Source organism: Conger conger, chromosome 3 (assembly GCF_963514075.1).
Source record: "Conger conger chromosome 3, fConCon1.1, whole genome shotgun sequence".
Taxonomy (NCBI): Eukaryota; Metazoa; Chordata; class Actinopteri; order Anguilliformes; family Congridae; genus Conger; species Conger conger.
Genome location: NC_083762.1, coordinates 61,440,338 through 61,467,815, shown reverse-complemented (window position 1 = coordinate 61,467,815; position 27,478 = coordinate 61,440,338). Strand labels below are relative to the sequence as shown.

The 27,478-nt window shown below is 41.3% G+C and overlaps 1 protein-coding gene across 1 annotated transcript in view; it reads right to left on the bottom strand.

Moving 5' to 3' along the window:
• The window catches only part of aox5 (aldehyde oxidase 5), a 31,211-nt gene that overhangs the window by 3,278 nt on the left and 455 nt on the right, over positions 1-27,478 (bottom strand). The window contains exons 2-27 of the mRNA XM_061235199.1: positions 25,568-25,625; positions 23,194-23,290; positions 22,894-23,002; positions 22,082-22,208; positions 21,405-21,466; positions 21,190-21,273; positions 20,849-20,929; positions 20,575-20,719; positions 20,005-20,097; positions 17,013-17,164; positions 16,312-16,405; positions 15,942-16,051; positions 15,118-15,302; positions 14,248-14,410; positions 13,330-13,419; positions 13,011-13,180; positions 12,542-12,668; positions 10,607-10,729; positions 9,748-9,844; positions 8,785-8,909; positions 8,304-8,437; positions 7,348-7,435; positions 7,155-7,241; positions 4,632-4,823; positions 3,963-4,193; positions 698-793 (exon numbers count right to left, since the gene is read on the bottom strand). Coding sequence (XP_061091183.1) covers positions 698-793; positions 3,963-4,193; positions 4,632-4,823; positions 7,155-7,241; positions 7,348-7,435; positions 8,304-8,437; positions 8,785-8,909; positions 9,748-9,844; positions 10,607-10,729; positions 12,542-12,668; positions 13,011-13,180; positions 13,330-13,419; positions 14,248-14,410; positions 15,118-15,302; positions 15,942-16,051; positions 16,312-16,405; positions 17,013-17,164; positions 20,005-20,097; positions 20,575-20,719; positions 20,849-20,929; positions 21,190-21,273; positions 21,405-21,466; positions 22,082-22,208; positions 22,894-23,002; positions 23,194-23,290; positions 25,568-25,625 — 3,120 coding nt within the window. The remainder of the gene's footprint in view (positions 1-697; positions 794-3,962; positions 4,194-4,631; positions 4,824-7,154; positions 7,242-7,347; positions 7,436-8,303; positions 8,438-8,784; positions 8,910-9,747; positions 9,845-10,606; positions 10,730-12,541; positions 12,669-13,010; positions 13,181-13,329; positions 13,420-14,247; positions 14,411-15,117; positions 15,303-15,941; positions 16,052-16,311; positions 16,406-17,012; positions 17,165-20,004; positions 20,098-20,574; positions 20,720-20,848; positions 20,930-21,189; positions 21,274-21,404; positions 21,467-22,081; positions 22,209-22,893; positions 23,003-23,193; positions 23,291-25,567; positions 25,626-27,478) is intronic.

Below are 27,478 nucleotides of genomic sequence, written 5' to 3'. Positions count from 1 at the left end.
TTTGACCATGGAATAATTGTTGGTGGAAGACAGGGTGGTTTGAGTATCTCAGAAACTGCTGGTCTGGGATTTTTATGCACAACAGTCTCTAGAGTTTGCAGATAATGGTGCGAAAAACTAAAAGCATCCTGTAAGCAGCAGTTCTGTGGGCAGAAACAGAGAGGTCAGAGGATAATGGCCAGACTGATCAAAGCTGACAGGAAGGTGCCAGTAAGGCAAATACCACACATTACAACAGTGGTATGCAGAAGAGCCTCTCTGAACACAAAACATGTCAAATTTCTAAGTGGATAGGCTAATGTAGCAGAAGACTTTAATAAGTCTGAAAAATAAGTCTAACAAATGCATAACAATACAAATACATAACAAAGTGGATATGTATGTACCTAGGTAGTGGCATCTTTGGATTTTACATGTTCACCTTCTACAGTTGAGTATCATGGACAGTGAGATAGCACCACATTAGCAGTGTGTGTGTGTGTGTATGTGTGTGTATTTTGTCTGTTGAAATGACCATCTGGGCCTCTATTATCACCAATACCCAGAACAACCTTATTTATTTATTTTTTCATTGAATGCATGTGAATGTTTTTTGAAACACTGATATTTTTTTGATGTATGATTTGCATGCCACGTGTAAAAGTCAGTGTTAGCTTTGGACCTTGGGATGTGTGTTAGAAATGGTCGGACCACCTACCTGGATGGCCTTGGTGTTAAGGCCCTGACCCATCTCTGTTCCACCATGGGATAGCAACACAGACCCGTCTTTAAAGATGTTGACCAGTGCTGCACCCTTTGGGACAGAAGGGGGTGTGTCATTGGCTTGGCCATCTGGTCCCCTAAGACCAAGAGTGCTGCTGGTTTTCATTATTTCCCTTTAACCAAGGACTGGTTTACACCAACCTGCCTGAGACAGACTTAGAAATTATTTGTGCATCCACACATACACCTCTCGGGCCCTCGTTGACCCGATAGTGCCCAACAATTTTCTGCTATACCCCCTTAGCTCTGCCCCTGACCTGAAGCACCAGTGCGCAGTATTTCTTTTTTGGGTATGATTTCAGTAATTGGATAGGATTAAATCTCAAAAATTGGTATTTCAAAACTAGAAGCTTTGAGCCTGATTGTAAAAATTTGGAATTCAGAATCTGGATAATTCTGATCTAGATTAAAAGTTTTGAAATACAGTCCCGGCCAAAAGTTTGGTCGCATGAGTGGACAATTGCTAATTACCTTAATTGGTATTTCAAAACTGGACGCTTTGATCCTGATTGTAAAAATTTGGATAAGGATTTTGTAATCTAATCCTACCTAGAATCTAGATCAAATTTTGGTTTGGGGTATTTCAAAAGAGATTGAAATTAGGATAGGATAGATTAGGTTTGATACTGAAATCTGGATAATCTTGACACCAACTGAATGGGTGGATTCAGGATGGATTTAAGGTTGATGTAGGGACATGTGGGACACATGGCACATCTTTAATACACTGTTTATCCAGCTATTGCACACAAACAATATCCACTCTCAATGGACAATAAACTATTTTCAAGAACCCACAACACTAAAAGCAGTCTAAAGAAAGCCTGATCTGGGATAACAACAAAAGGGTTTTCCGAATCTGGATAATTCTGATCTAGATTAAAAGTTTTGAAATACAGTCCCGGCCAAAAGTTTTGTCGCATGAGTGGACAATTGCTAATTACCCAACTCTTAATTAGCTAATACAGTTAGGAAACAACACAAATGAATCATAAGTGTCTAAAGTTTATTTAGATACTAGAAAACATTAAGCATTAATAGATGCTTATAAGGTTTATTGCTTGATAATGATGAACAAGCCAGTTTCTACCTGGACAAAAGTCTTGTCACAAATCATATTATAATCAATACATTTTATCTTTCTCAAAAAGTAAATAAAATACCAAATGAAAAATCAGTCCAGTATTTCATCATGGACTATAAGTTAAGAAATTAATATCTTGTATGGTTTCCTTTGGCTTGCAGAACAGTTGCCATCTGGTTTGGCAGAGAGTCGTAGAGCTTGTTGATGCACCTTGCAGGCATCCCAAAGCTCCTCCAAGTTCTTTGGCTTGGTCCTCCAAGCTTCCCCCTTCATTCTTCCCCAGATATGCTCAATAATATTCATATCTGGAGACTGTGCTGGCCATCCCTGAAGGACCTTGATCTTCTTCCCCCTGAGAAACTTCATAGTGGAACCTGAGGTATGGCAAGTAGCTCCATCCTGTTGAAAAATCTGACCCCTCTTGTACTGGGAGGCAAGAATCTGTTGATATTTGGCACTGTCAATGTTACCATCCACCTTACAGATCTCCCTGGCACCTCCATATACCCCAAACCATAATCTTTCCACCTCCAAATTTGACTGTCTTCTGGGTGAACCGTGGGTCTAGACGGGCCCCAGAGGGTCGTCAACAATATTGGCTGCGCTTGGGATGGAGCTCAACTGACGATTCATCTGAAAAATAAATTTTTCGCCACTTTTCTGCTGTCCAACCTTCCGTCAGGCTGTGGGCCTTGGCATACGCAACACGGTTTCTTAGCTGTCTCTTGTTTAGCGCTGGTTTCTGGGAAGCAATACGACTGTGGAGACCATTGCGAGCAAGAATCTGACGTACAGTTCTTGACGAAACGGGTGTTGCTGGCGTCCACTCCTCCTGGAGCTGTGAGGCGGTTGACATAGGGCTGGCTTTTGACAGTCGGACCAGCTAGCTGTTGTCTCGAGCAGTTGTCTTGAGCGGTCTGCCCGACCTGGGTCTTTCATGGACGTCGCCAGTCTCTTGGTAGCGCTTGCGAATCCTCTCCACCTGCTGTTTAGACACATTGAAGATGTCTGCAACTTCAGCAGGAGACTTGGACTTGAGATTCTTGATGATAAGCACTTTGGTTTCTGGTTTGATCTTGGGCATGTTGACAGAAGCAATGTTGAGCATGAACTTGATGGCTTAAAGTGTCAAATTTCTGCTTTTATAGCTCAAAGTTACCTACAGCTGACTAATAAAGCCCCTTGTTTGTTTCTTCCTTATTCACTGTGGCCTAGAAATTGGAGTTGGCCATTGCCATGGCCTGTTGATCATTATCAAGCTGTAACATTTAGTAACAATTTTGAAATGTAATTTTGCTAGCTTCAAATAAACTTTAGACACTTATGATTAATTTGTGTTGTTTATTAGCTAATTAAGAGTTGGGTAATTAGCAATTGTCACTTTTGTCCACTCATGCGACAAAACTTTTGGCCGGGACTGTACTGGGCCCAGGGGATTCAGGCCTACCTGGGACATCACTCAGTTCAACTGTCAAGTAGAAATGAAAACCAGCAGTACTATTCGCCTTCAGGGCCAGACTTAAATACTACTTAATACCTTTCTCAGAAATACAACATTCCTGAACATTCCTCCACAGTTAGTAATCCAACAAACACAGAGCCAACAGAGAAACTGTTTAATGAACCACACAAGTTTGCTAGAGCTAGAGGGGGGTTTCATGTAATGACAAAAATAAACAAAGTTTTTGAATTTTGGAAAATGTAAAACAAATTAAAGTTAATTCAAAGCTTTGCAAGAGCTACTTGAAGACCAGAGAAGAGCAAGGAGTGCTATACAATCACAATCACCTGACTCAACCTCATTGAATATTCATGAGACTGACAGAAGCTAAGCATTCCCTAACATCACAAGATGCTCTTTGGAACATTGTCAAATAATGCTGGGATAACATGGATCATCAGGTTTTGTCCATGCCAGCTTGAATGCACGCTGGCATTCACTTGCAATTAAAAAGTTTGAATTAAATTAGAAAGCAATGCAAAATTGAAGCATTTTCACTGCTGGTCTCAGACTGGTCTCAGACTCAGCCACTGTATGTCAAATACTGACATCACGTTGGGTAAAATAATTGGTATTACCAAAAATATTACTGGAAGAAGCAAGATGGTTTTTCACCTGGTTGTAGAACGCCTTGGAGAATCCAATGCCAAACTTGATGGGCAGAGCACAGATGCCTCTTTTCTTCCAGCGATTTTTGGCATTGAACTGGGCGATGGCCAAGCGCCGGTTGTGGTACGCAGACTTCTCCAAACACTCCTCCCAACAGCGAATCATGTCGCGAGGAGAGAAGAGCTGTTTGTGATGGTTGTAGCATACTTCATCCCGGTACATGTTGATGTCCCTCACCTAGATTGGGAGACAGACATGTTTCATGCATGTGATACAACAGAATCTAGCAGCCCATTCTGGGGCTTTTGTAGCTGAGCCGAAAGCAGGGGCCACTGTAGATTAGCCCCCACCTCTGAACTCCCCACCGTGCCCTACCATATTCATGGCAAAAGCCCCAAAAAAATATTTTATTCAGACTTAAAATCTTATTCATATTACTTTTTTGCCAAATAAGACCATGAGGTACCACGGTTTGACTCGTTTCAAGATTTGACAATACAATAAGAACATTTCACTTGTCGAGCAAACATTAACTTAAAACAAGTTAATATTTTCTACTTGAGGGGAAACAGAAAAACAAGATTACAAGACTTGTTAAAGATTACAATGCTTGTTAACACTTTGCTCCACCCTACCTCACCCAACCATACCCCACCGCACTCCACCTCGCCCCACCTTTTCGGGAGAGAGGCCACACTTATTTGCCACCTCGTGCAGCACGCTCTCGATGATGGTGAGCCCCTGGGGCCCCCCAAAACCCCGGAAGGCCGTGTAGGAGGGCAGATAGGTCTTGCAGACAAAACCTCGGCCCCGGAGGTTGGGGATCCTGTAGCCATTATCCATGTGGAGCAGGGCTTTCTCCATTACCTAACCACATATTTTAGAGGTTTAGAGGTTTAGAGACCTCCGCAGCACGATGTCATCAAGCAAGTGGACATGCTATATTGTCTATTGAAAAATAAAAATTCACGATAATTGTGTTTTGCAAATGTCATTTTGATAAGGTTAATATCAGTGCCTATTGTTGGATATAATTGTCGGATTGTTCTTTTATGCACAGTGACATCTTCATCTGTATTAGTCTATGGTTGAACAGTTTACAATATGAAAATAGCAATTCAAAGATACATACAGTGGCTTCAGAATGTATTCAGACCCCTTCACCTTTTTGCACACTTTATTGTGTTTATTGATCTGGGACTGTGTACTACTGCAGGTGATTGATCTGAGTCTGTTTATTGTGATTCATACTGAGATTCAGAAGTATTCGGACCCTTTGGCAGCAATTACAGCTTTGAGTCTTCTTGGATAAGTCTCTACGAGCTTTGCACACCTGAACTTGGGCAGTTTATCCCATTCTTTTTGGCAGATCCTGTCAAACTCCGTCGGATTGGATAGGAAGTGGTATATGAACTGGTCTCTCCTCAGATGTTCTATGGGGGTTAAATCTGGGCTTTGACTAGGCCACTCAAGGACTCCAGTGTTGTCTTGGCTGTATGCTTCGGGTCATAACCATCGGCCCAGTCTGAGGTCGCATGCACTCTTTCTTTGCAGGTTTTCTTCAAGGATCTCTCTATTTTGCTGCATTCATCCTTCCAATTCTCAATTCTGACCAGTCTCCCTGTCCTTGCCACTGGGAAACACCCCCATAGCATGATACTGCCGCCACCATGCTTCACTGTAGGAATGGTAATAGCCAGGTGACAAATAGATTCTGGTGTTTGCCAGACATTGTGCTTGTAATTAACTTTTTTTTTTTTACGAAACATTAAATTTTTTTAAACATGGCTTTGGCTTATTTTATGTGCAGGACACATATACAAGAACACATTTTCTACAAAACACATCTACACAGGTTTAGAAGAATGCTGTAGATGTCACCTACTCGTATTAATAATGTTAATGGCAACTATAAGACATATATTGTTTTAGCTAACAAACAGTGCCACTTACTGGGCAAGCAGGGTTTTGCATTATTGAATAATTAATACAGTTTGCTTCATTATAATGTTCAATGGAAACGTATTTTTGTCATCAACATGGCAAAATCAAGAAGTTGTTCTTGTTCTTTCATTTGAATTGCTCCTGGATCTTCCCATCATCTCTCACAGCTTAAACTGAGAATGAAACAGGTTTGTGTATAATAAAGTTAGGGAAAATGCTGGTCGCAAAGCATTGTGGTTCTGATTTGCATCCACCTTTCTAGAGACCACTGTTGTTCACTAGATTTTACGCTGCATTGTGGCCTATTTCTAGTGCCCTCAAAATGTGAGTACAATTTGATTTTTGAATTTGGACACTAGAACAAGATTGACACTAGATCTGGCTGATGGCCAGTTTACAAGTTAGTAAATAGCGAGCCATTTCAGACACAGCCAAAGTTTTAAAACCCTTCTAAAAAATGTCCAATCAATCAATTTGCCAAAGGTGGACTCCAAGTTGTAGACACATCTCAAGGATAATTAAATCAAACAGGATGCATCTGACCACAATTTGGAGTGCCACAGCAATACTTGTACAATACAATACAGAATACTTACGTAAATGAGAGATTTCAGTTTTTGATTAATACATTTGCAAAAGTTCCTCAAATGTTTTCATTTTGTCATTATGGGTTATTAAGTGTAGGTTGATGGGCAAAATGTAAATTTTATCAATTTAAAAATAGATCTATAACACCATAAAGTGTGCAAAAACAGTGTAGGGGTCAGGATACTACATCATCATACAGCGCCCTCCGTAATGTTCGCCTCTGTCCTCCACAATTTGAGATTTGTAATAAAAATAACATTTTAGTTTCACCATGTAGAAATTACAGCAGTGTTTATACATACATGCAACAAAATACTAAACATGACTACTTTCATTTACATAACATTGCTGTGCCCCAAATGTTATGGTGCTCTGAAATGGGGGGACTATGTGACACTGCTGTAATTTCTACATGGTGAAGCCAAAGTGTATATGTACACTTTAACCACATTTATCACAAATTTCAAATTGTGGAGGACAGAGGCAAATAAATAAATGATGGGGTTTTGACCCAAACATTATGGAGGGCACTTAATTATACCACATACATCATGAAATATGCCATCGATTTATCAATGTATTTGTGTCTGTGTATTTGTCTGTATCTGTGGCTATCTTTCTATCTCTTATCTACTTGGGTCTATCCATATCTATCTTTGAACTCACAAATGGAGACTGATCCAAAGTGCAGCCTCCATTGCAGTATAAACTCAAGTCTGCTGCCAGTATTGTTCCGTCATTCATAAATCCCACCTGAAAAAGAGAGAGCGCTCTGAACATGGAGATAACAAGCATTAATTCTCAAAGCATGTGTGTGATGTTATGCATGTGTGACATTGAGGGTGTGTGAAATACCTACCTTGTACTTCCCCAGGAAAGGGTGTCGACCACTGGTAATAAGCATATCATCCCCTCGGTCAAGAACACATCGTACCACCCTACCTGTCCTGCAATAAAACACACATGCGCACACATTTTTCTACTGTACTGTATCTAAATTATATGAAAGCTGCCTGTTCCAAGCATTTATTCCTGTATGCAGATGATTCAGCTATTGTGGCATCGCATAATACTTACCAAAGTAACGTTTTACAAAATAAGAGCAAGGCTCCTCCCTTCACCTTGGAAAGACAGAATCTATATAATTTTGTACTAAATCATGTTTAAGTAAGGCTTCTCAGTAAGACAACTACCTAAAATGTGAACTTGACAACTTTCCGTAACCCACAATTGCTCCCTACGAGCTGATTGGTACCTTTAGCAATTTTTCCGAATAAAATTAACTCTAAAGCTTAATATCCCACAGTTCAAATCGGTAAAATATAAGCCATCACCCTGCATGACGTTGTGTAGTGTGATGTAATATCAGAAGTGTACTAAGGAAATGTAAAGTACCATGGAGCTCCACAGGGTGGCGATATTTAGCAAAGAAGGTACATCTGTGTAAAATTCACATGGCTTGTGATCAGACAGCACGGAATTCACCTTCTAGGTGCTATTAGAAAACTAAATCAAAGAAAGTGGTGGGATACAACCACTTATGTGTCTGTTTCATAAAGCTCATTAATAACAAAAATAAAATAATATTTGACATGTTATCATTGAAAGTCAATGTTGAGCAGCAGTTAAAACAGGTGTAAACAGCTATGAGTGATTGACTGGAGCAAATATTTTAGTTTTTTCATTCAAATACTTACAGAAGGGGTTAAATACTAGACCATACCATACTACACCAATTATTAACAAAAACTGCTCACACTTACTCACTATATTACATATTGCATGTAAGAATGCCGCTTTTTATTGGACTCTTACTTGTGGGCAGCGGTGGCGGTTATTGCGGCAACAGAACCACTCTTCACGACTTTTCCTCCAAAGCCTCCTCCCAGTCTCTTCACGTGACAGGTGATCTTATTGGAGTCCACACCAAGTGTGTGGGCCACCACTTCCTGGTGAGAAACCATTAGAACAAGGCAAAGAAAGTGTCCCTGTAATGTTCACTGAAAATAAGCTCGCTAAGGCGATACTTTGTACTGCATTGCTAAAATACAAGTATTTCATTTCAAACATACTGCTAATCCAAGAAATGTGAAAGACAATTTGACAATATGCAAATCCGTCAAAAGTCTAAGAAATGTTTTTTTACATAGTATAGATGAAATGTATTGCTATAACGTATTTGTAAAACAGAATTGAGAAAACTACTCAATGTAGTGTTCAAGTAAATTCCGTTAACGCTGTCTGCAGGTTGCCTAAGGAAGTTGGACGGAGAGTCGAAGTTTGGATGAGGTCAGACCTGAGTGAGCGCTGCATGCTGACTGGATGCGTACAAGTCCATTTCCCCATCCTCTCCGCGGGGCACTGCGATGACCCCCTGCGTCTCCATGTAAAAGTGCTCCTGCCCCCCCATGTACATCTCACCTGTGACCAAGCCGAGAGGGAGGGAGTACTGCCATGTCAGCAGCTTGCAGGGAAACTAATGCATTACATTACATTACATTATTGGCATTTGGCAGATGCTCTTATCCAGAGCAACGTACAGTGGATTAGACTAAGCAGGAGACAATCCTCCCCAGGAGCAATGCAGGGTTAAGGGCCTTGCTCAAGGGCCCAATGGCTGTGTGGATCTTATTGTGGCTACACCGGGGATCGAACCACCGACCTTGTGGGTCCCAGTTATGTACCTTAACCACTATGCCACAGCCGCCGTGCTAATAAACTAACAGGGAGCTTGCAGGTTCAAATCCCTGGTGGAGGCATAATTCAGCAAAACTTGAACTGAATTGTTTCCATATATGCATACGTACTGCATATTAATTATGCCTATATGGAAACGACGTATATTGTGTATCGTTTCCATATATGCATACGTACTGCATATTAATTATGCCTATATGGAAACAACGTATATTGTGTATTGTTTCCATATATGCATACGTACTGCATATTAATTATGCCTATATGGAAGCAGTGTGTACAAACTGAGCTGTTTGTAATTGCAAACTCTCCTGACTATCCAGAAATAATGAGCTGAACGGCCGCTGGGCTTGCCCTTTGAGAAAGAACATGCTAAATAAGCTCTATTCACTGTAGCAATTATTTACTGTGTAATGAATGTGTGTCCATTATTTATCTGTTCAGCACTACCTTACAAACACTCAGTTCAATTCAGTATTTAATCCTTAGTTTTATCTGAGTAAGAAAGATCATTAAAAAGAGCACATCTGTTGTGAAACGTGCCGGACAACGTTTGCCTTACCTTCCAGAATCCGGTCCACTTTTTCGAAGGCCTCATCCACGTTGCCCCTCTCCAGTTTCCTCTTGGGATTGAAAAAAGACTGATGCTGGATGGCGTCCTGGATCAAGCCAAGAAAACAAGATAAGGGCCTTTATTTTTTGCCCTATGGAGCTACAGTACCAGCCACAGTGGACACTGGCATGGCCAGGATTTGATCCAAGATCACGGGCCTCATCATTGCACTACACCGTGGCAGCTTTACCAAACAATCCACACAGCAGTCCAATAGCGGCCATTTTGCATTTTACTGGCATTTGAAGACACATTAGAACTTGTTTTCTTTTTGAATTGCTGAATCATGGTCTGCCAACAAAAATTGCTGGCAGACCTGCTTCTAACCACCTGTCCTCTATCATGTTTGCCACTTGATATAATCCAGATTAAAACTGAGCTAGTAAATGCTTTTCTTTTCAATGCACTGAGTTGAACTGATTTGAAACCTTAAGGTGTTTGCTTAACATTATGTGCTATAAGTCTAGCTGATTCAGGTGGGATCTTTTAAGTATGTTAATAATTTTCGATACTATACCGTAACTATGAAAAGATTATTGCAGGTGATACTAATCTACTTTTGACACACTACTCTTTTAAGGTCCAGTTTCACTGCCACATATTAAGACTAGTCTGAGACTAAATTCAAAACTCCAGTTTAATCAAGCTTAATCTGTGTCTGTTAAACCGGCTGCTAGTGTGATATCGATGGTTTAGACTAAGCCGAGACTAAGGCAGTCTTCATCCCATCTTCATCCTTGCTGTGTTGGTAGGTAGTGCATGGAATTGGTAACATATGTGCTCAAGCAAACAGGTGATATGCATGCACCTCGATTGTGAAGAAGACAGGAGACAGGTCTTCGTAGGTCACTCTGACACTCTTAGCCGCCCTTTTGGCCTGCTCCTGGGTTTCAGCTACGACCGCACCAATTACTTGCCCCACGCAGATCACCTGGGCAGGTAAAACAGGAGGAAAAAGAAAGCAATGCCTCGGTAAGGGAGATACATATATTTCCAGATGCTATGCTAAAGGGCTAGGATACAGAACTAAAGGGTAGAATCTGCTCAAATATGATTTAAGATGTCTATCTGAGGCTTGAAAGTGAATTTACTTTTCTTTGAAAAAAGATTACATTTATATTTTATTTGGATTTATAAATGCTTGGGGACACACAATCATAATGCTTGGGGGTTTATATCCACAGAGCACAGTTTTAAGCCCTGGCATATGTCCTTTTTGTTGTTGTTTTCAGCTAGCTTTTATGTAGCTCAAAGAAGTCACCTTTGCCCATGTCTTTTCAGCGACATCCCTCTGCAGAAGCATTTCTATGTGAGCTTTTGAAACTCATGTTAGGAATAGATTGTCCTCTCTGTTCCATTTTAGCACATGAGTCATCTTCTCCCACTGAATTTACTCTTCAGGCTTCACAGTGTACAGCATTACTTTGATAAAAACAGAGCGCCCACATGCGTAAATGATGTACTCCTTCAAGTGTGTGTGTGTGTGTGCGTATGTGTGCCTGTGTGGATGTCTCAGATGTCTCAGGAAGTACTTGTAACTGTGAGTGATCTCTACTGTATTTTTAGATTTGTGATGTTCTTTCGGATTTTAATGGCCTGGCCTTGAGTACCATAAAGACTATTTGTATCATAGAATTATTGCCAGTAACTTACATGATACATAAGCTCTATAATGTTGTACTTAACTAGTTTCTTCCACCCCATGTATTATCTTTTCATTCCAAGGGCTTGTAACTAACTAAAAATACCATCACTATTTGTGAACTTTGCAACCATGAGTCCTAGTAAAGTGTATAATGTCATATATGAGAAATTCTTAGCACTAGGTCTATGCACAATGGCCTTATTTGACCTCAACTTTAAGAACATGACGAGCAAGGTTTTTTGTTTGACAGAGGAGAGCAAGGTGAATTTTTAGATCTTGAGGGAATACATTTTCCTTCAGGATCGAAGGGTGATATGATTATTTCTCAGCTCATAATGGGTTCCTTGACTGTCACTGGCACAACCCAATGCTGATGTTGACAAACACCAATAACAGACACCAAAGGTAATCAAAAACAAGACTAGATACTGAAAGCTTACTTATAACTGCACTAAGGAAGGGATTCAATACACCCGACTAGTGAGAAGCCCACTCTCCAATACTTTTGGTCCCCTAAAATGGGGGTAATACAGGTACTTATATATGTATAAAAATGGATGCACTTGATATGGATGTAAATAACTTCAATTAATGATGACAGCACTAACCTCATAGACCTTGTTTCATTTCAAAGACAATGTGATAGAGTCAAAAAAATATAAATTGTACTACTATCCACATACATATTGACTGCACTGTTTGTCGTTCCTAAATACAGAGACAGGAATTTGTGTCTTGGCCCAGATAAGATTGGACATATGCAGCATGTCAGGCATTTTGAGGGTATTTAAACCAGGATATAAGACCAGAGGGTTACAGCAGTGCAAACTTATGTTGTGTTTCAGTGATCTTCCTGCTGGTGAGTGTGGTTTTTTCATGAAGTGTTGAGTGTTGAGTTCCTACATTGTCCTGATTGGACTCCATGTAAAGAAGCTTTGATTCCAAACACACTGAAGCAATTCAGTTGAAGTACATTGCTCACATGTTGTACATTAGTGGCCCAATTAGGAACGTGCAAAAAGTCCTTACAAGCCCACTACTACACCGTTTTTGTAGACGGACCCTCACAAAAAGATGGTGGCTATGAGAGGAGGGTACCTCCTCTTCAGCGAAGAGCTCCTCCACGGTGTCGAAGAAATGTCTCTGATTCTGACCCGGGACGTCACGGGCCGCCACGTAGGCAACCACGCCTGGCATGCTCAGAGCCTCTGATTCGTCCACGGATCTATGGGTTTGAAAAAGTTAAACCAAAGATACAGAGAAATCTAAACACAGCCCTACAGATCCTTTAAGATGAGATCCACCCTTAGTTCTTCAAAATAAAGCTTTCTCTTTTGGTGAGACTTTATTGATACTATGCAGTGTTCATAACCCACATTGTCCTTAGCCATTAAACAAAAACATGTAAGCAAACAGTCCTCACACAGCTGTTTTTGGACAGATCCATATGTATTTAAAATGATTCAAAAATAATCTCCAAATGCATAAAGTGCACTGCTGTTCGACATTCAAGGTCATACCTAAACTTCTGCTTCATTCATGTGTGTCATAGAGGCCTATTACTCACATGATCTTAGCATGTGCTCTAGAGCTGGTCACCATAACCAAAAACAGCTCCTCGTGGGAAGTGGGCATGTCGTCGTAATATTTGGCCTCCCCTGTGGCCTGCTTGAAGGAAGCCTGGTGCACTTCTGGACGCCCCACGGGGTCTCCGGAAGACTGGTCATCTGAGACCAGCTGGGGAAGCAGACATGACATGATGGGTTACTTTTTTGGGGGGGGGTAGTGGGCTTAGATGAAGCGATCTTCAGCTTCAGTGTACCAAAACAGTTTTAGCCGAGAAAATGACATTGCTGATGCTGAAATTGTCTTTTGGGTCAGCGCACCTGGTAGGACTGGTGTCCCTGTGGCACTTCGTTCTTGAAAGGCTTCAGGGCGCTCAGGTACTCCAAGGGCAGATCGCTGACGCCAAAACCCTGCCGGATGACAACAGAGCCGCGGTCACCTGAATGACATCGACAGTAAGCGGTCGAATGGCCATCATTCACCGCAAGCTCTTGCACCATGCTCCTCTCTCTGGGGTAGGCCCAGTCACAAGTCAAGTCAATGTTAAAAAGCACCCGGGGTGTTGCTGTGAAGAAATAAAACACAGCAGGGGAAGTGGAAGTATGTGTGTTGAATTCGGCAAAAATTTATGTAACAGACTCCAAGGACCCTTGGCTGATTTATGACTGTATATCCAATGAAATACTTTCCCCTGAGCTAATTCCAAACACTTGCTGACACTTTTCTTGGAATTTTAAATTAAACTCAAGCTATAATAAAATTTGAATTGTTAAAACACATTTTTTATTGTTTATTTATTATCTAGGATCCATAAGTGGAGTTAACATCAGCAGTCTCAACAAGCAATTGTTTGAAAGAAGAAAAGCTGATGCATGTACACTCAGTGAGCACTTTATTAGGCAGGCCTATATACCAGCATGTTAATACAAATATTTAATCAGCCACTTATGAGGCAGCAACTAAATTCACAAGATCATGCAGACACCCAGTGAGCAGTAGTTCTGTGGGCATGTTAATGAGAGAGGTCAGAGGAGGAGAAGGGCCAGACTGATCGAAGCTGACAGGAAGGTGACAGAAATGCAAATAACCACGCATTACAACAGTGGTATGCAGAAGAGCATCTCTGAACACACAACGCTCACTGAGTGTATGTGTCTTGGAGCATACCGGGATTGGAATGAATGTGTGTGCATCATGGACAAGCAGTGAGGTGATGTGTGCAGAATTATGGGCCATACCTTCTGTCGCAACTCCTGCAGCACCTGCAGGTAGAACTTGAAGAGAAAACTGAGGGTCAGGGTCTTTCGGAACTCGACTTTCCCACCGTGGGCCGAGGGCGACAGCGTCACCTCGTCTCCTAGCAATCGGCATGCCTCCTCAAGCAGCTCCTTGTCCCAGGTCCTAAGAGAATAAATAGTTGCACTCCACTGTGAACCCACTTACTTGCTGCAACTCTGTGATAACTAGCAAAGTAATGGGTGTTTAAAAAAATCATCATCTGCTCACCAATTAAGGGATAGGCAGCAAGATATCACATTTTGTATGATAAACAACATCATCATTCAGTCATTTATAGAAATTTTCTGTTCATCATATTTTCATATAAATAAACATATTTAATTACAAATGTAATTCATAACTTCCTTTTTCCCCCCACTAAGGCAGTCACATCAAATCTAAGTCTATGTTCAAGTGAAACATAGTAACTTTAGCAGCTGCATTTAAATACAATGCAACTTACAATAATTACAGTCGAAAAGTATTCCATGACTCAGATATGGTTATGAGAAGTCTCCTCCCTTCTCACAGTCACAGTTACAGTGTGCATCTTATGAAAAGTATCCCATGACTTTCAGATATGCTGCCTTCTCCTGCTTTCTCTCCCATGTTAGAGGCATGATAATGACTTTTCCATTGAGCCAACAAGCAATGGGTAGAATGCAGTAATGTTTATGAATTAGTGTGGAGAATATTTGGAAAATGCAAGGATCATAATGCAGCATAGTTCATGAAGTGGCGTGTGTGGAGAATGTTTGGAGTAGGACCTGGTTGGAAAGCAGTAAAACTCATAAAGCAATGTTCATGGAGAGCGTTTTGCAGATCCATACCGGCCGGCAAGCTCCTCACACGTGTGACCAGCTCTAACCAGTGTGGGGCCCACACCGCCATAGTAGATATGCAGAGACTGCACTACATCCGTGTCTTCAGTAAAGACCACCTTCATCCCTGCATTGACGATGGAGAAGGCAAACTCCCTCCGCTGTGCCTGCCGGAAGGCAGAAATGAACTCCCACTGCAAAAACATAGAAAACCAGACTGATGTGAAGTGCATTTCACAAATTTCCCTTTCAAAAGAAATCTGTCATTTATTTACAATAAGTGAACAGCAAGAAAAGGCTGTCCTTGGCTTGAAGTATCAAGTGGATAAAGCAGTTTTGAAGTATTACGATTTAAGACTTTTACTCACTAACAGCTCCTGAAAATGTACATAACCGCATATTGTAGGTTTGTATGGGCTTCAAATTACTGCCCTGTCCTGCCCTGTACTCCTGTACATTGCATTGTATAGTGGGTGTTCATGCACTGCACTCCTGAAATCTCTGAACTCCTATATACAGTATACAAAATGAAAATGGTTAAGTAAAGTTCTCCCCATGGTTCTTTTGGTAGTATCACTGTTTAAAATGATTTGTCACAGTTTGAGTAATGGTTTCCTCTTCTGGGATTTGGGGTAATTACAAGGCATCCTGTTCAAGCTCATGATGACGGGAGAAATATCTTTAAAGAAGACTGTAAGCTCTGGCACACAATATAATGTTGGCCTGATTGGATGAATGGTGAGCAGAGGATTCTGGGAAAAGTGGAATGAGTGATGGGGGTACATTGTACAGCCTGGTCTTTGTCTGGAAGACTAAAATGATGTTTGTCTTACTGGTTTGGAGTGAGGAATGTGCACAGAAATAAGGACTTCATCCGGCCTGAGAGATGTCTTCCCAAAGCCTGTAAAGAATTCTTCATTCAGAGGGATTTCTCTTGTCCCATCTGGAAAAAGGAGAACAGTAGAACACATCCCTGTTAAGAGGAGCTCCTGGCAAGGCAGACAACATGCTGTGAAACACACATGTTAAAATAACACACAAATTCAGAGCAAGTGCAAAGTGGGCCATCTGCCAGACTTCTACATTGTGGCAGTAGTGTAATTAACATACAAGCTGTGAGAGGTTATGAACAATGACACTGCCTGTGGGGTGAACCAATAGAGGTGGAATCATGGTATGCGTGTTCGATGTTGAGGCTGAGACCTTTAGAAATGACCAGCAGACTACAGTCAACTGCGGCCAAGATGCAGTTGAGATCATACTTGGGGTTGGCACTCAGGATGTTGCCTCCGATGGTCTGGTAAAGACAGGAGAGAGAGGTATCAATAACTTATGAGACTAATGGGGTTATTATGATTATTTCATGAGATCTTCTCCCACCCTAATGAATCTTTCAACCATTGCATATCTAGTACCCAAATGGTGGTAAGTAAGGATCTGTTTAGCTGTAGGAATCAGATGGAGTGGAGAGTGGAGAATGGCCCAGTTGCTTTAATTGATACATTTATTTCTTGGTGAGAGATTTGACCATTTTTTCCTATCAGGAGGAAAACTGACCAATAAACTATGTATTTTGATATCATTTGATATCATGCATTTTGTTAACCAGAATTGTAATTTGGTTTGCTAGACATAACTGCATCACCTTATTTATTCAGTAAATTCCCTTTATCCAGGGTGACTTGAATAGCTCATGTTTAGCATGCTATCCCTTTGTACAGCTGAATATTGACTCAATCATTTCAGGTTAAGTACCTTCCTCAAGGGTATGACAGCAGCTTAATAATGCTCTGGGCAGTGCCAGTTTCCTTTATCACTATGATACGCCTGAAACAGTCCTTCGTGGAGGCGGTTTGTGATCTTGTAGTTGTGAAACAGGAAGTGGTAGTTTGATGGTGACTCACAGCCAAGTTGCGAATCTGCTTCCCGGCCAGACAGTGAAGGGTCTGCAGCAGGGCCCGGTATACTTTACTCTTCTCCTGATCCAGCTCCTGCACTGCCTTCCCTAGCTCCTCCTTCACAGTGGAAAGTGTGCAGGCCGCACCAAAGGACAACCCTACAACACATGGGGGGAATCTGAGCTCACAGGGCAGAACAGTGTCACGGAATTTGGGTTCTCTGTTGTTTTCCATGTTTCTGGATGCCAAGTTCAGTTCACCTCAAGTATAATATATTCATTTTGCATAAGAATGTGAATGTGTCATACTAGATACAGTGGGGTGCACAAATTTGGGCACCCCTGGTTTAAATGACTGTTACAATAAATCTATGTGAATGACAACCTGCACTCTAAATGGTAAACATGAGACCTTTCTGGACATATTGAAGCAATATTGATTTTTATTTTTATTTTTTACGTTTATAAATGATAAAAAAGGAAAGGGGCCATGTGCACAAGTTTGGGAACCCTTTTGGATTATTCTTTGTTAAAGATTATTACTAAGGCCCAGACCCAAGTGATTTACTTGTTAGAGCTTCAATGAGTCAGGTGAGTATAATTCCAGGGCTGAACTTTTTATTCTGAAGTAACCTTCTAGTATTCATGGGTTCCTCTAAACAGTTGTCCAAAGATTTCAGAATGAAGGAGAAGACTACAAAGAAAGTTTAAAACTATTTACACTGCCAGTAACATTATTAGAAAATAGAAGATAAATGGAACAGTTGAAATCAAGACAAGGTCTGTAAGACCAAGAATGCTTTCAGATAGAATGGCCTGAGACCGATAAATGCTAAGAGGAACCCACACATCACTACAAAAGAGCTGCAAAAAAGAGTAGAATACACAAGTCTAGCTGTTCACAGGACAACAGTACAACATACTTCAAACAACAAAGACCTACATGGCAGAGTTGCCAGAAAGAACAATCTCAACACAAAATTGTTTGTGTCTGAAGTATGCAAAAGAAAACATTGAGAAGCCTGAAGCCTTTTGGAACAATGTGCTTTGAACTGACCAAACCAAAATTGAACTTTTTGGCCAACACCAAAGAAGGTATGTTTGGAGAAAAATGGGCAAAGCTTTTGTAGAGTAGAACACCTTCCCAACATGGAGATGGATCCATTATGCTTTGGGGTTGTGTGGCAGCTGGGGGCACAGGAAATACCTTGCGGGTGGAAGGAAGAATGGATTCCACCAAATATCAACAAATTACAGAGGCTAATGTTCGAAGGTTAGTCCCAACATTGAAATTGAAAAGAGGTTGGGTATTCCAGCAAGACAATGATCCAAAGCATACCTCAAAATCATACATGAAGTACCTCCAGGAAAGACGGATGAAGGTTTTGGAATGGCCACCACAGTCTGACTGAATATTATTGAAAATCTGTGGAGAGATCTCAAACATGCTGTACATGCATGGAGGCGGAAGAATATTTCTGAGCTAGAGGTGTTCTCTCAGGAAGAATGGGGAAAAATTCCAAAAGCGAAAATTAAAAGACTGGCTACAGGAGGTATTTACAAGCTGTTATAGTTGTCCGAGGAGGAGTTACAAAGTACTAACTGACATGGTTCCCAACCTTTTGCACAGGGCCTTTTTCCTTTTTTCATTACTTTGAAACTGTAAAAATTTAAATAAAAAGTAATCTTGTTTTAAATTGTGAAGAAATGTGTCATGTTGAACATTGTATCATTTAGAGGTCTGGTTTGATTCTGTTCACTTAAATATTAATTGTAAAAGGCTCTTTGACCAGGGGTGCCCAAGTTTTTGTACACTACTGTATATGAGCAAATGCATGTTCAAACTTGTTTAAATTTCTCAGCTAAAAACCAAATCAGTCACATTCCAATCCCATGTACGTATTAACAAATGCTATTACGGCAGTGTCTATTCACATGAAACTTCAGCCTCTTCTACGTATCACAGAGCATGGGGTGACTTGGCTGACTAGCCAAGCCACTGGTTAAGTGTGTCAGCTAAATGAATGTAATGTTATGTAATGCAATGTATCAGAATGTAAATGTCCTGGAAAAATTATGTAACATTACAGTGGCTTAGGGCTTGTTTTATATTGTAGTAAGTATACTGTAGTATATTTTCAGATCAATAATTTGACAAGCAGACACTGCCTTAAATGCATTTGGGATAGTGACTAAACAATGCCATTACTTAAGAAAACTATTTAAAAATAAAAGTCTAATGTACAATCTCAGTAATCACATATTAACAAGACTGATAAGGGTTAACTTCAACAGCGGCTCACAACATAATGGCAGACCGTTCGTGCTTGTTGTAGAGTTAAAGCCCTCAGAAATTCTGAAATGCCTGACTCAATTTTAGCTCATGTAATCAGAGAAGGAGAGAGAGATGTGGGGAAACACATTGTGTAACGCACATTAAACATGCAGGCTGAAGTCTGCGTCAAACACATTCCACCTACACAACCTGGACAAGCCACAGCAACACTAAATTCTGAAGGGGAGGGGGGTAATGACGCCAGCATAAAAACTGTGTCAACAAAGCAATGTAGAAACCACCATCACTCACAGACTGAACCGGGAAATGCTCCAGGCAAGAAGTGTTGCCAGCACACAATGTTCATTTTATTATTTTATTATATAATTGTATTATATATTTTTATTATCCTTTCGCTCAACAGATTATCCTCTGCAGTAGGTCACACAGAATAGCTTTGTGTATACAATCCATTTATACAGATTGATATTTTCTGAATCAATTCAGGTTTTTCATTTCTTCATCTTTCACAAACAATTATTTTAGTGGGCTAAGTAGAAGAAACACTGCCCTGTTATTAAATGTAAAATCTTTGGCTTTAATAAGACTGTTTTTAGAATATTAACTAACTATATCTGACAAGGGGCATGAAAAGCAACACCTGAGTATCCAGTCTGGATCGCTCATATTCCATGATATAAATAACATGACACATGAAACCTACCATGCTTTCCCCTCTTAACTGCACGCAGCTCCAAAACTTGTCCAGGCGAGATGACAACTGGGTGATAGGCACCTTTCAGCATCACATTGGGCCCTTGGGTACAGACATGATATCAAAGCAAATGTATTAACATACTGCATTTTACACAGGTCTCAGCCACCACAAATGAATATATGAAACACCCACCTGGATTATGGTATGGTAGCCATTTTCCACCATAATGCCCCCACACACTAGTTTAGATGGAGCAGGAGTACATTATTTTGGGAATTAAACTGGGGGATTATAAAGTGGCCAGACTGAGAATGTCAGTTTTGGGAATTTCACCAGGACAAAGAACTGGCAGAAGTATGAATCACAATTGAGTTATGAAATCATATAAATTATCAATTTAAACTATTTTGTCTGTAAATGCAGGTTCTAAATGTGGGTGTAAAGTGTCAAAATGACAGGTGAACCATAGTGTCTTATGTTTTTGTTTTTTTTAAACAGTGCAAAGATTAAATTGCCTTGCCAAGACAACTGTGATTCCAAACCTGCTGGGACAAATTTTCTCGACTGTTCACCCACCCACAGTTGTGTTTCCCACCACCAGAGGTGCGTCTGGGTGTGCTGCTTTGAGTTCCAATAGGTCAGTAAGGTCCCTGGGTGAGATCCAGGTGACCCTGTTGCTTTGGAAACACAGGCGACCTCCATCTTGCTTCTGCGCCATAAGCTGACAAAGAGAGATAGGCAGGTTTTCTCTGTGGGGGAGGGGTATCTTTGGCATTTGTGACTCTTTCTCCAAGGCAAAGCTGGCATTCAGATAACTCTCACAGTTGGAAACTTCCAGAATATCACTCACCATCAGCTCTGGGGGAAAGATGAGGTCCTGGGAAGGGTCGAGGGGCAAGACATTGTCCATTCTGAACAGCTTGTCTGATATCTACCAGGGGTACGAGATGCCTGATTACAGTACAGTACCAAAGGAGCTCACAAGGACATGACATATTTTCATTAGATAAGGGGAAATGGCAATGCAAAGGACCCATGCCAAGACAGTACTTGATTTATGCAACCACTGATCACCAACATGCTTCCACAACCCCTTTGCCTTTTGAGGGCTGTATTTGGGAAAATCTGTAATTTAACCCAAGATCATAGATACACTTTAGAGCTTCAGACATTTGGAAAAGAGTGACTTACGTCAGTTTCCTCTTCCTGATGTGTGGAACCATTCTCCACACAGCAGTTGTTTCCGCCCTGTCCATTCTGGCAGCACTGTGAGGCCTGTGGGAGGAACATGCAGGGTGGGGGGTCTTATACACCAGAATACTGTAGATACAGTACATACAGCATAATCACTTGAAGAGACATGTGGTTTACATCAGTATTATATAATAAAATGTCAGATCACTTACAGCACAGAATGTCTTGAATCCATCAACGATTGGCCGGTAACCAGTACATCGGCAAAGGTTCCCTTGGGGAACAAGAGGAGGAGATGGGAATTCCCACAATCTTACTGCAGATGCACGTATTTGGGCACCCTTCCCAGACTGATAGTGAAGTTGACACCATTTCAGAGTACAGGAAATTACTCCAATAATATATGAGATGGAAACCACTGGCAGCTAGGCTAGAGGTTGTAGTAAACCATTTGCAAGGATCATATAATGTCTGGACCTTCACTTGATATCATATTATGTTAATTCCGCTGTATAGTTCTTAACATTCGTTTGAGGCTTAAGGACTGTTAAGTGGGGGGATTAAAGTTCTCTGGGCACGCCATGCTATTTAAAGGGCTTTTTTGAGCCCTTTTTTTGCTGTATAATCTCAGTACGATGTGCTGGGACATTAGGTGAATGTGTCACTGTTTTAACAGTACAGCTGATTGAAGCATTCCCTTATACCCTGTTACTGACCCTGTAGTATCCTTTTCTGTTATACTGCTGCTCACATTTCATCTAACGCATGCGTTCTATAAATTGCTCCCTCTAACAGCAGCTGCTAAATGAATGTAATCCAATGTAAGGTTCTATGACCGGACTGCTCTGGTGCTCGTCGTCGGTGGGTGAAGGGGTGGCACGTCACGTACCCCCCAGTGCTTCTCGGATGTCCTCCAGGGTGGGCTGAGGCTTGTTCCTCAGCAGGGTGTACATGGACATCACCATCCCTGGGGTGCAGAACCCACACTGAGACCCATGGGCCTTGGCTATGCGTTCCTGCAGAGACACACATGCTTCAGTCCCGGCTGAAGAGTGGCTGGTGGGGTGAGGAGCCCTTACCCATGACCACGCATTAGCTTACCCCACCTGTACAAGGTACAGAGCTATGCCCAGACCCCTACATTAACCAACCTCACCTGGGCAGGGTGAAGAGCAGACCTGGGTCATATTCGTAATTGCTTCGGATTCAAATATTTTTTCTATGCTTTACTGGGCTTGTCTGGTGTAAATGGGATACTCTGAAAAAGTACAAACCCCACATGAAGCCACTTCACTTTACAAAGTAAAGTTGTACCTATTGTTACATCCCAGTGTATTATAAGGTTAGATCTAGGGATGCTGGTTTTTCCCTATACAGGTAGGAGTGCATCCTGTTGCCGGGTGACCTGCCTTGGTGGATGCCCATGACGACCGTCGCGGAGGAACCACCTGGCCATGCAGATGCTGCGGAGACCAGGATGCCTTTACGTCGCCCGGAGACGAGGGATCGCGGCGCGACGTGGGATTAAAAGATGCACGACTATATAACGGCTGGACGTCGTCATCTCATCGGAATCGCCATTTGAATAATCTTCTTTGTTACATTGTTGGGTTTCCGTTTCGTAACACTATACTAATCCACCTCACCTGTACGAGGTAAAAACCTATGCCCACAACACTTCCCCACTCTAACCCACCTCACCTGTACGGGATGGAGCTTGGTCTTGGTGCTGCCAATCCCCTCCACCGTCACCACAGCCGCCCCGTGCAAGGAGCAGATAGGCAGGAGGCAGGCGTTTACTGAAAAGTGCCTTGGACTCTCGGTTAAGGAAGTCCCTGTCTCTGTACCCATTTCTCGAAAACACCTTACACAGTGATTGTTTAATTCTCACAGAGAAAGTGTTTAACTTTAACCATAAACATTAGCAGCAGTTTTCAGTGGTGGGGACTGAAAGTAACACAGCATTAACACCACAAATAACATTGCCGAGGAGAAGGATACAGAACCGTGTGCTGGATTGGATCGTACCGAGACACCATGACAGTGCAGGCTCCACAGCCGCCACTTCCACAGCCGTACTTAGTACCACTGAGGCTCACTGCAAACATCAACATGCATCAGAATCACAACTTATTAAAACATTTAATTATATTCCCCTTTCACTCCCTATTTTGAATGCCCAAACATATTCTTCAGAGCACATTCCCACAACCTCACTATCGCTGTCGAACTCGGAGAGTGCAGACAAACACACACTCTCCTCCGGAGCAAGTGATATCACCATCTGCTTCTTATTGTATGGCAGTTTGCAAGTCAGGCTACCACAGACGTTGGTTGAAGGAAGATGCATCATGTGCAGCTTAACAGGTAGACTAGCAGCTACCCAGCTGACTGGTGGAGGGGGCAGGTACAAAGTGAGATGAGATGCTATCATATTGGCCAGTTTAAATCCTCCCTGGACCAATCAAGATGTTGGCCTGTGGGGCTGCCAGCCACAGTCAGCACTGACACGGTTCAGCTTAAATACTAACACATGGGGCCTATCCACGTACTAGAACAGTGCTTTAACTGATACCAGAACATGGGGCCCATCCATGTACTAGAGTAATGTCTTAGCAGGTATCAGATTATAGGGCCCATCCATGCACTAGAACAATGTCTTAAGAGATATTAGACCATGGGGTGCAATTCCATGCACCTGAACAGTACCTTAACAAACCCCAGACTGTAAGGCCCATCCATCCAATAGAACAGTGCCTTATAAGATACCAGACTGTAGGGCCTATTGATGCACTAGAATAATGTAATATCAGATACTAGACCTTGGGGCCTATCCATGCACTAGAACAATGTCCTATCAGATGCTAGAATGTGGGGCACATCCATGCACTAGAACAATGTCATATCAGATACTAAACCGTGGGGCCTATCTATGTAATAGGACAATGTCATATCAGATACTAGACAGTGGGGCCCATCCATGCCCCACAAAAAAAGATTCCTATCAGAAGCTAGACAGTGGGGCCAAACCATGCACTAGAACAATGTCCTATCAAATGCTAGACTGTGGGACCTATCCATGCACTAGAAAAATGTCCTATCAGACACTAAACTGTGGGGCCCAACCATGCACTGGAACAATGTCCTATCAGATTCTAGACAGTGGGGCCCATCCATGCCCCACAAAAAAAGATTCCTATCAGAAGCTAGACAGTGGGGCCAAACCATGCACTAGAACAATGTCCTATCAAATGCTAGACTATGGGACCTATCCATGCACTAGAAAAATGTCCTATCAGACACTAAACTGTGGGGCCCAACCATGCACTGGAACAATGTCCTATCAGATTCTAGACAGTGGGGCCCAACCATGCACTAGAACAATGTCCTATCAGATGCTAGACCGTGGGGCCTATCCATGCACTAGAACAATGTCCTATCAGGTTCTAGACCATGGGGCCTATCCATGCACTAGAACAATGTCATATCAGATGCTAGACCATGGGGCCCATCCATACACTAGAACTGTACCTAAAAGGGCCAGCCAACCAGCAGCCCTGCCTCTTGCTTCTATTCAGAGTGAGAATGCAGGCACCCCACCTCAAAGCACAATGCACTCCAAGTGCACAATTCTGCAAGGATTAGTGAGTATTAACTTGTCAATAATCAATTTCCAGCAGGAACCGGTTTCCCAACATTTATATGAACGGGCCAAGGCCGCCCAGCTCGAATGTGGCATAACGTTATTCATCACGCCCTGATAAAAAGTCTTATGATCTCTTGTCTGCAGTAACTCAAAGATATATGTTTACACAAGTCTCAAGGTTCACAGTCCTCAATTGTAACCAATCAGTTTAATGAGGTTTCTTTCACTTATGTGGCCTGATGGCCAACCTGGCCCCACACTAGACACATACATTTAATTGTATGTGAATGCAGCAGCAGATACAGTTACAGCTGTGAAGCAGTGTACAAAGATACAGTATGAAAATGCCCTGCTGTCTGTCTGGTGTTTGTCATACGATTACCATTAATACATTTTCATCACTTATTTTCATCTCATCACTTATATTATTTTATTGAATACACAGTTTTTTTCAGCTGACATAACTAACAAACATTAAATATTTTTGATCATATCAAATATCTGTATTGATTCCAAAAGGCCTCAGAATTCAATTAATTGGGTTGTGGGATTGAAGGGAAATTAACTAAGGGAACTGAGAACTGTGATGGAATGGGAACAAAAACTTGCAAATTAAAAAAAATAATCGAATTGACTGAATTTAATGGGAGTGGGAATTAACTGGAACTGAATTAGTGAAATAAATCCCAACCCTGCTGACAGAGCAATTTTATGTTTATTGGTAAATACCTTTCTTCCTGAGGTAGTTAAGTAGCATTTCCTCAGGGTCTGCATTCTTTTCCGTGGTCTGCAAGGCAAAAACATTCAGCACTTAATACCAATAAAACCCAGGGAAAGTCTTTAGTTGGACATAGATAGCAAATGTAAATCAGTTTTGTAAGGCCAACAACCTGGTATGTGCTTAATAAGTCCAATCCAAACATTTTCCCAGCGGTTAACTTTTAAATATTTGTTGACCTTTCCCATGAAAAATGAAAAATTCATTTCATGGTCTAGTTAGGTATACACGTTTAACTGCAGATTGTTGCATAATGTGCTAAAAATAGATCTAGGCCCTTCCAGAGAGTCCACATTCACAGCTGTGCAGCTGGTGTCATGCAGCTATGGACTGACTGTAAAGTAAAGGGGAAGCATCGAAGATCATGTCTGCAATAATTTTCCACAGGAAAATTATTCTCCCGATCGGTTATAGAATTAGTCCAGCATTCTGCATTCCACTGCCTCCATGAGCTATCTCATTTACTCATAGTCTGCTGTGTTACTGTATGAGAGATTGACTCCATTTAGCTTGTACCATATTTGTATTGCAGTGTTTGAAGTCAATTTATATTCTGCTATTTGCTGTCACCCATTAATTGCTAATGGGCCATTCATGTGAATGTATCCTTTCGTCATCATTAAGAAGTTTAATTATTGAAATATCACCCTGTAATATTTCTTTACATATTCTTTCAAGAACAATCAAAATAGTTTTTTGGCCACAAAGGAGTTTCACTGTTTAAAATAAATCTTAAATAAATCTAAAATATATATTTTAATGAGCATAGGCAGTTGATGCCACAACACATTTGTTTGGTGTGCCAAAATGAATGTGCTACTAAGAGTCTGCACTTCCATTTAAAATTATCACAAATTTATATAAAGTTTTTTGAGTTCCCAGGGTATGAGTTGAGACCTTATCATCTGTGTTTTATGGGTCTTAGACTTAAACAGGAAACAAGACAAGGAGAATTTGGCTTGGCACAAGGAGAATATATCTCCTCATGCATTTGAATAAAACACTTGAAATGAAGACTCTCTGTCTCTCTGCCTTCTTGAAAAAAGAGCTGAACTGACAACTGTCTTCTGGGCCTGGTTGTGTCTGTGGAGTATGTTATTTCCAACATTTAAACAGACTCTTTGTTCAAGGGGACCATAACCACAGGCATGTGCACATCAGGCGACATTAAATATGGGTGGGTGGGTGTGTGGGGGCATTATGTCATATTCAATATGGCGGGAGGAACGTCAAAATTGTGTCTGTGTCCAATTCGGAGCATGATGTGTGAAATCAACAGTCAAATCAGGGCTGTTGGACGAATGCAGGTCTACACAGAAGAAGTGTAGAAAAGTGATCAGCTGACTGCTGTGTGCAAAAGCACTGTGGCCATGAAGAAGCCATTGCTGGAGAAGGTCAACTATCTGCCCTGTGGAATGCTCTTCATGCATTCCCCTGAAGCCATGATATTTTACAGTTGTTTTAAGGTATGGGAAAAATAAATCCCACAGTTGTCAGTGAAATAGACAATCTAGTGACATGAAAATTAGACCATTCATAAGACTGATTACAGAACATTCAAGCTGCAGAACTCACATAATGCTTCATAGGAAACCGTGGTTTCCCTGGCAACAAATCAGAGCATTATAAATGGATAGAAACTCATATCTGTTTGTGTTTTTCTTTTTTGTATTGCATCCATTGATTATTTGTTGTCCTTCTTCCCTTCATTTTAAATAGTAAGTGACTACCAATCCACTACTTGTTGGAGTATCTAGAAGAGTGACAGATCTAAACCTTTGCTTTGAATCTAGAAACCATAAATTATTCATTTTTAATTACACATAAAATATGAATTATTTAATTATTGAGAGTAAAACCTG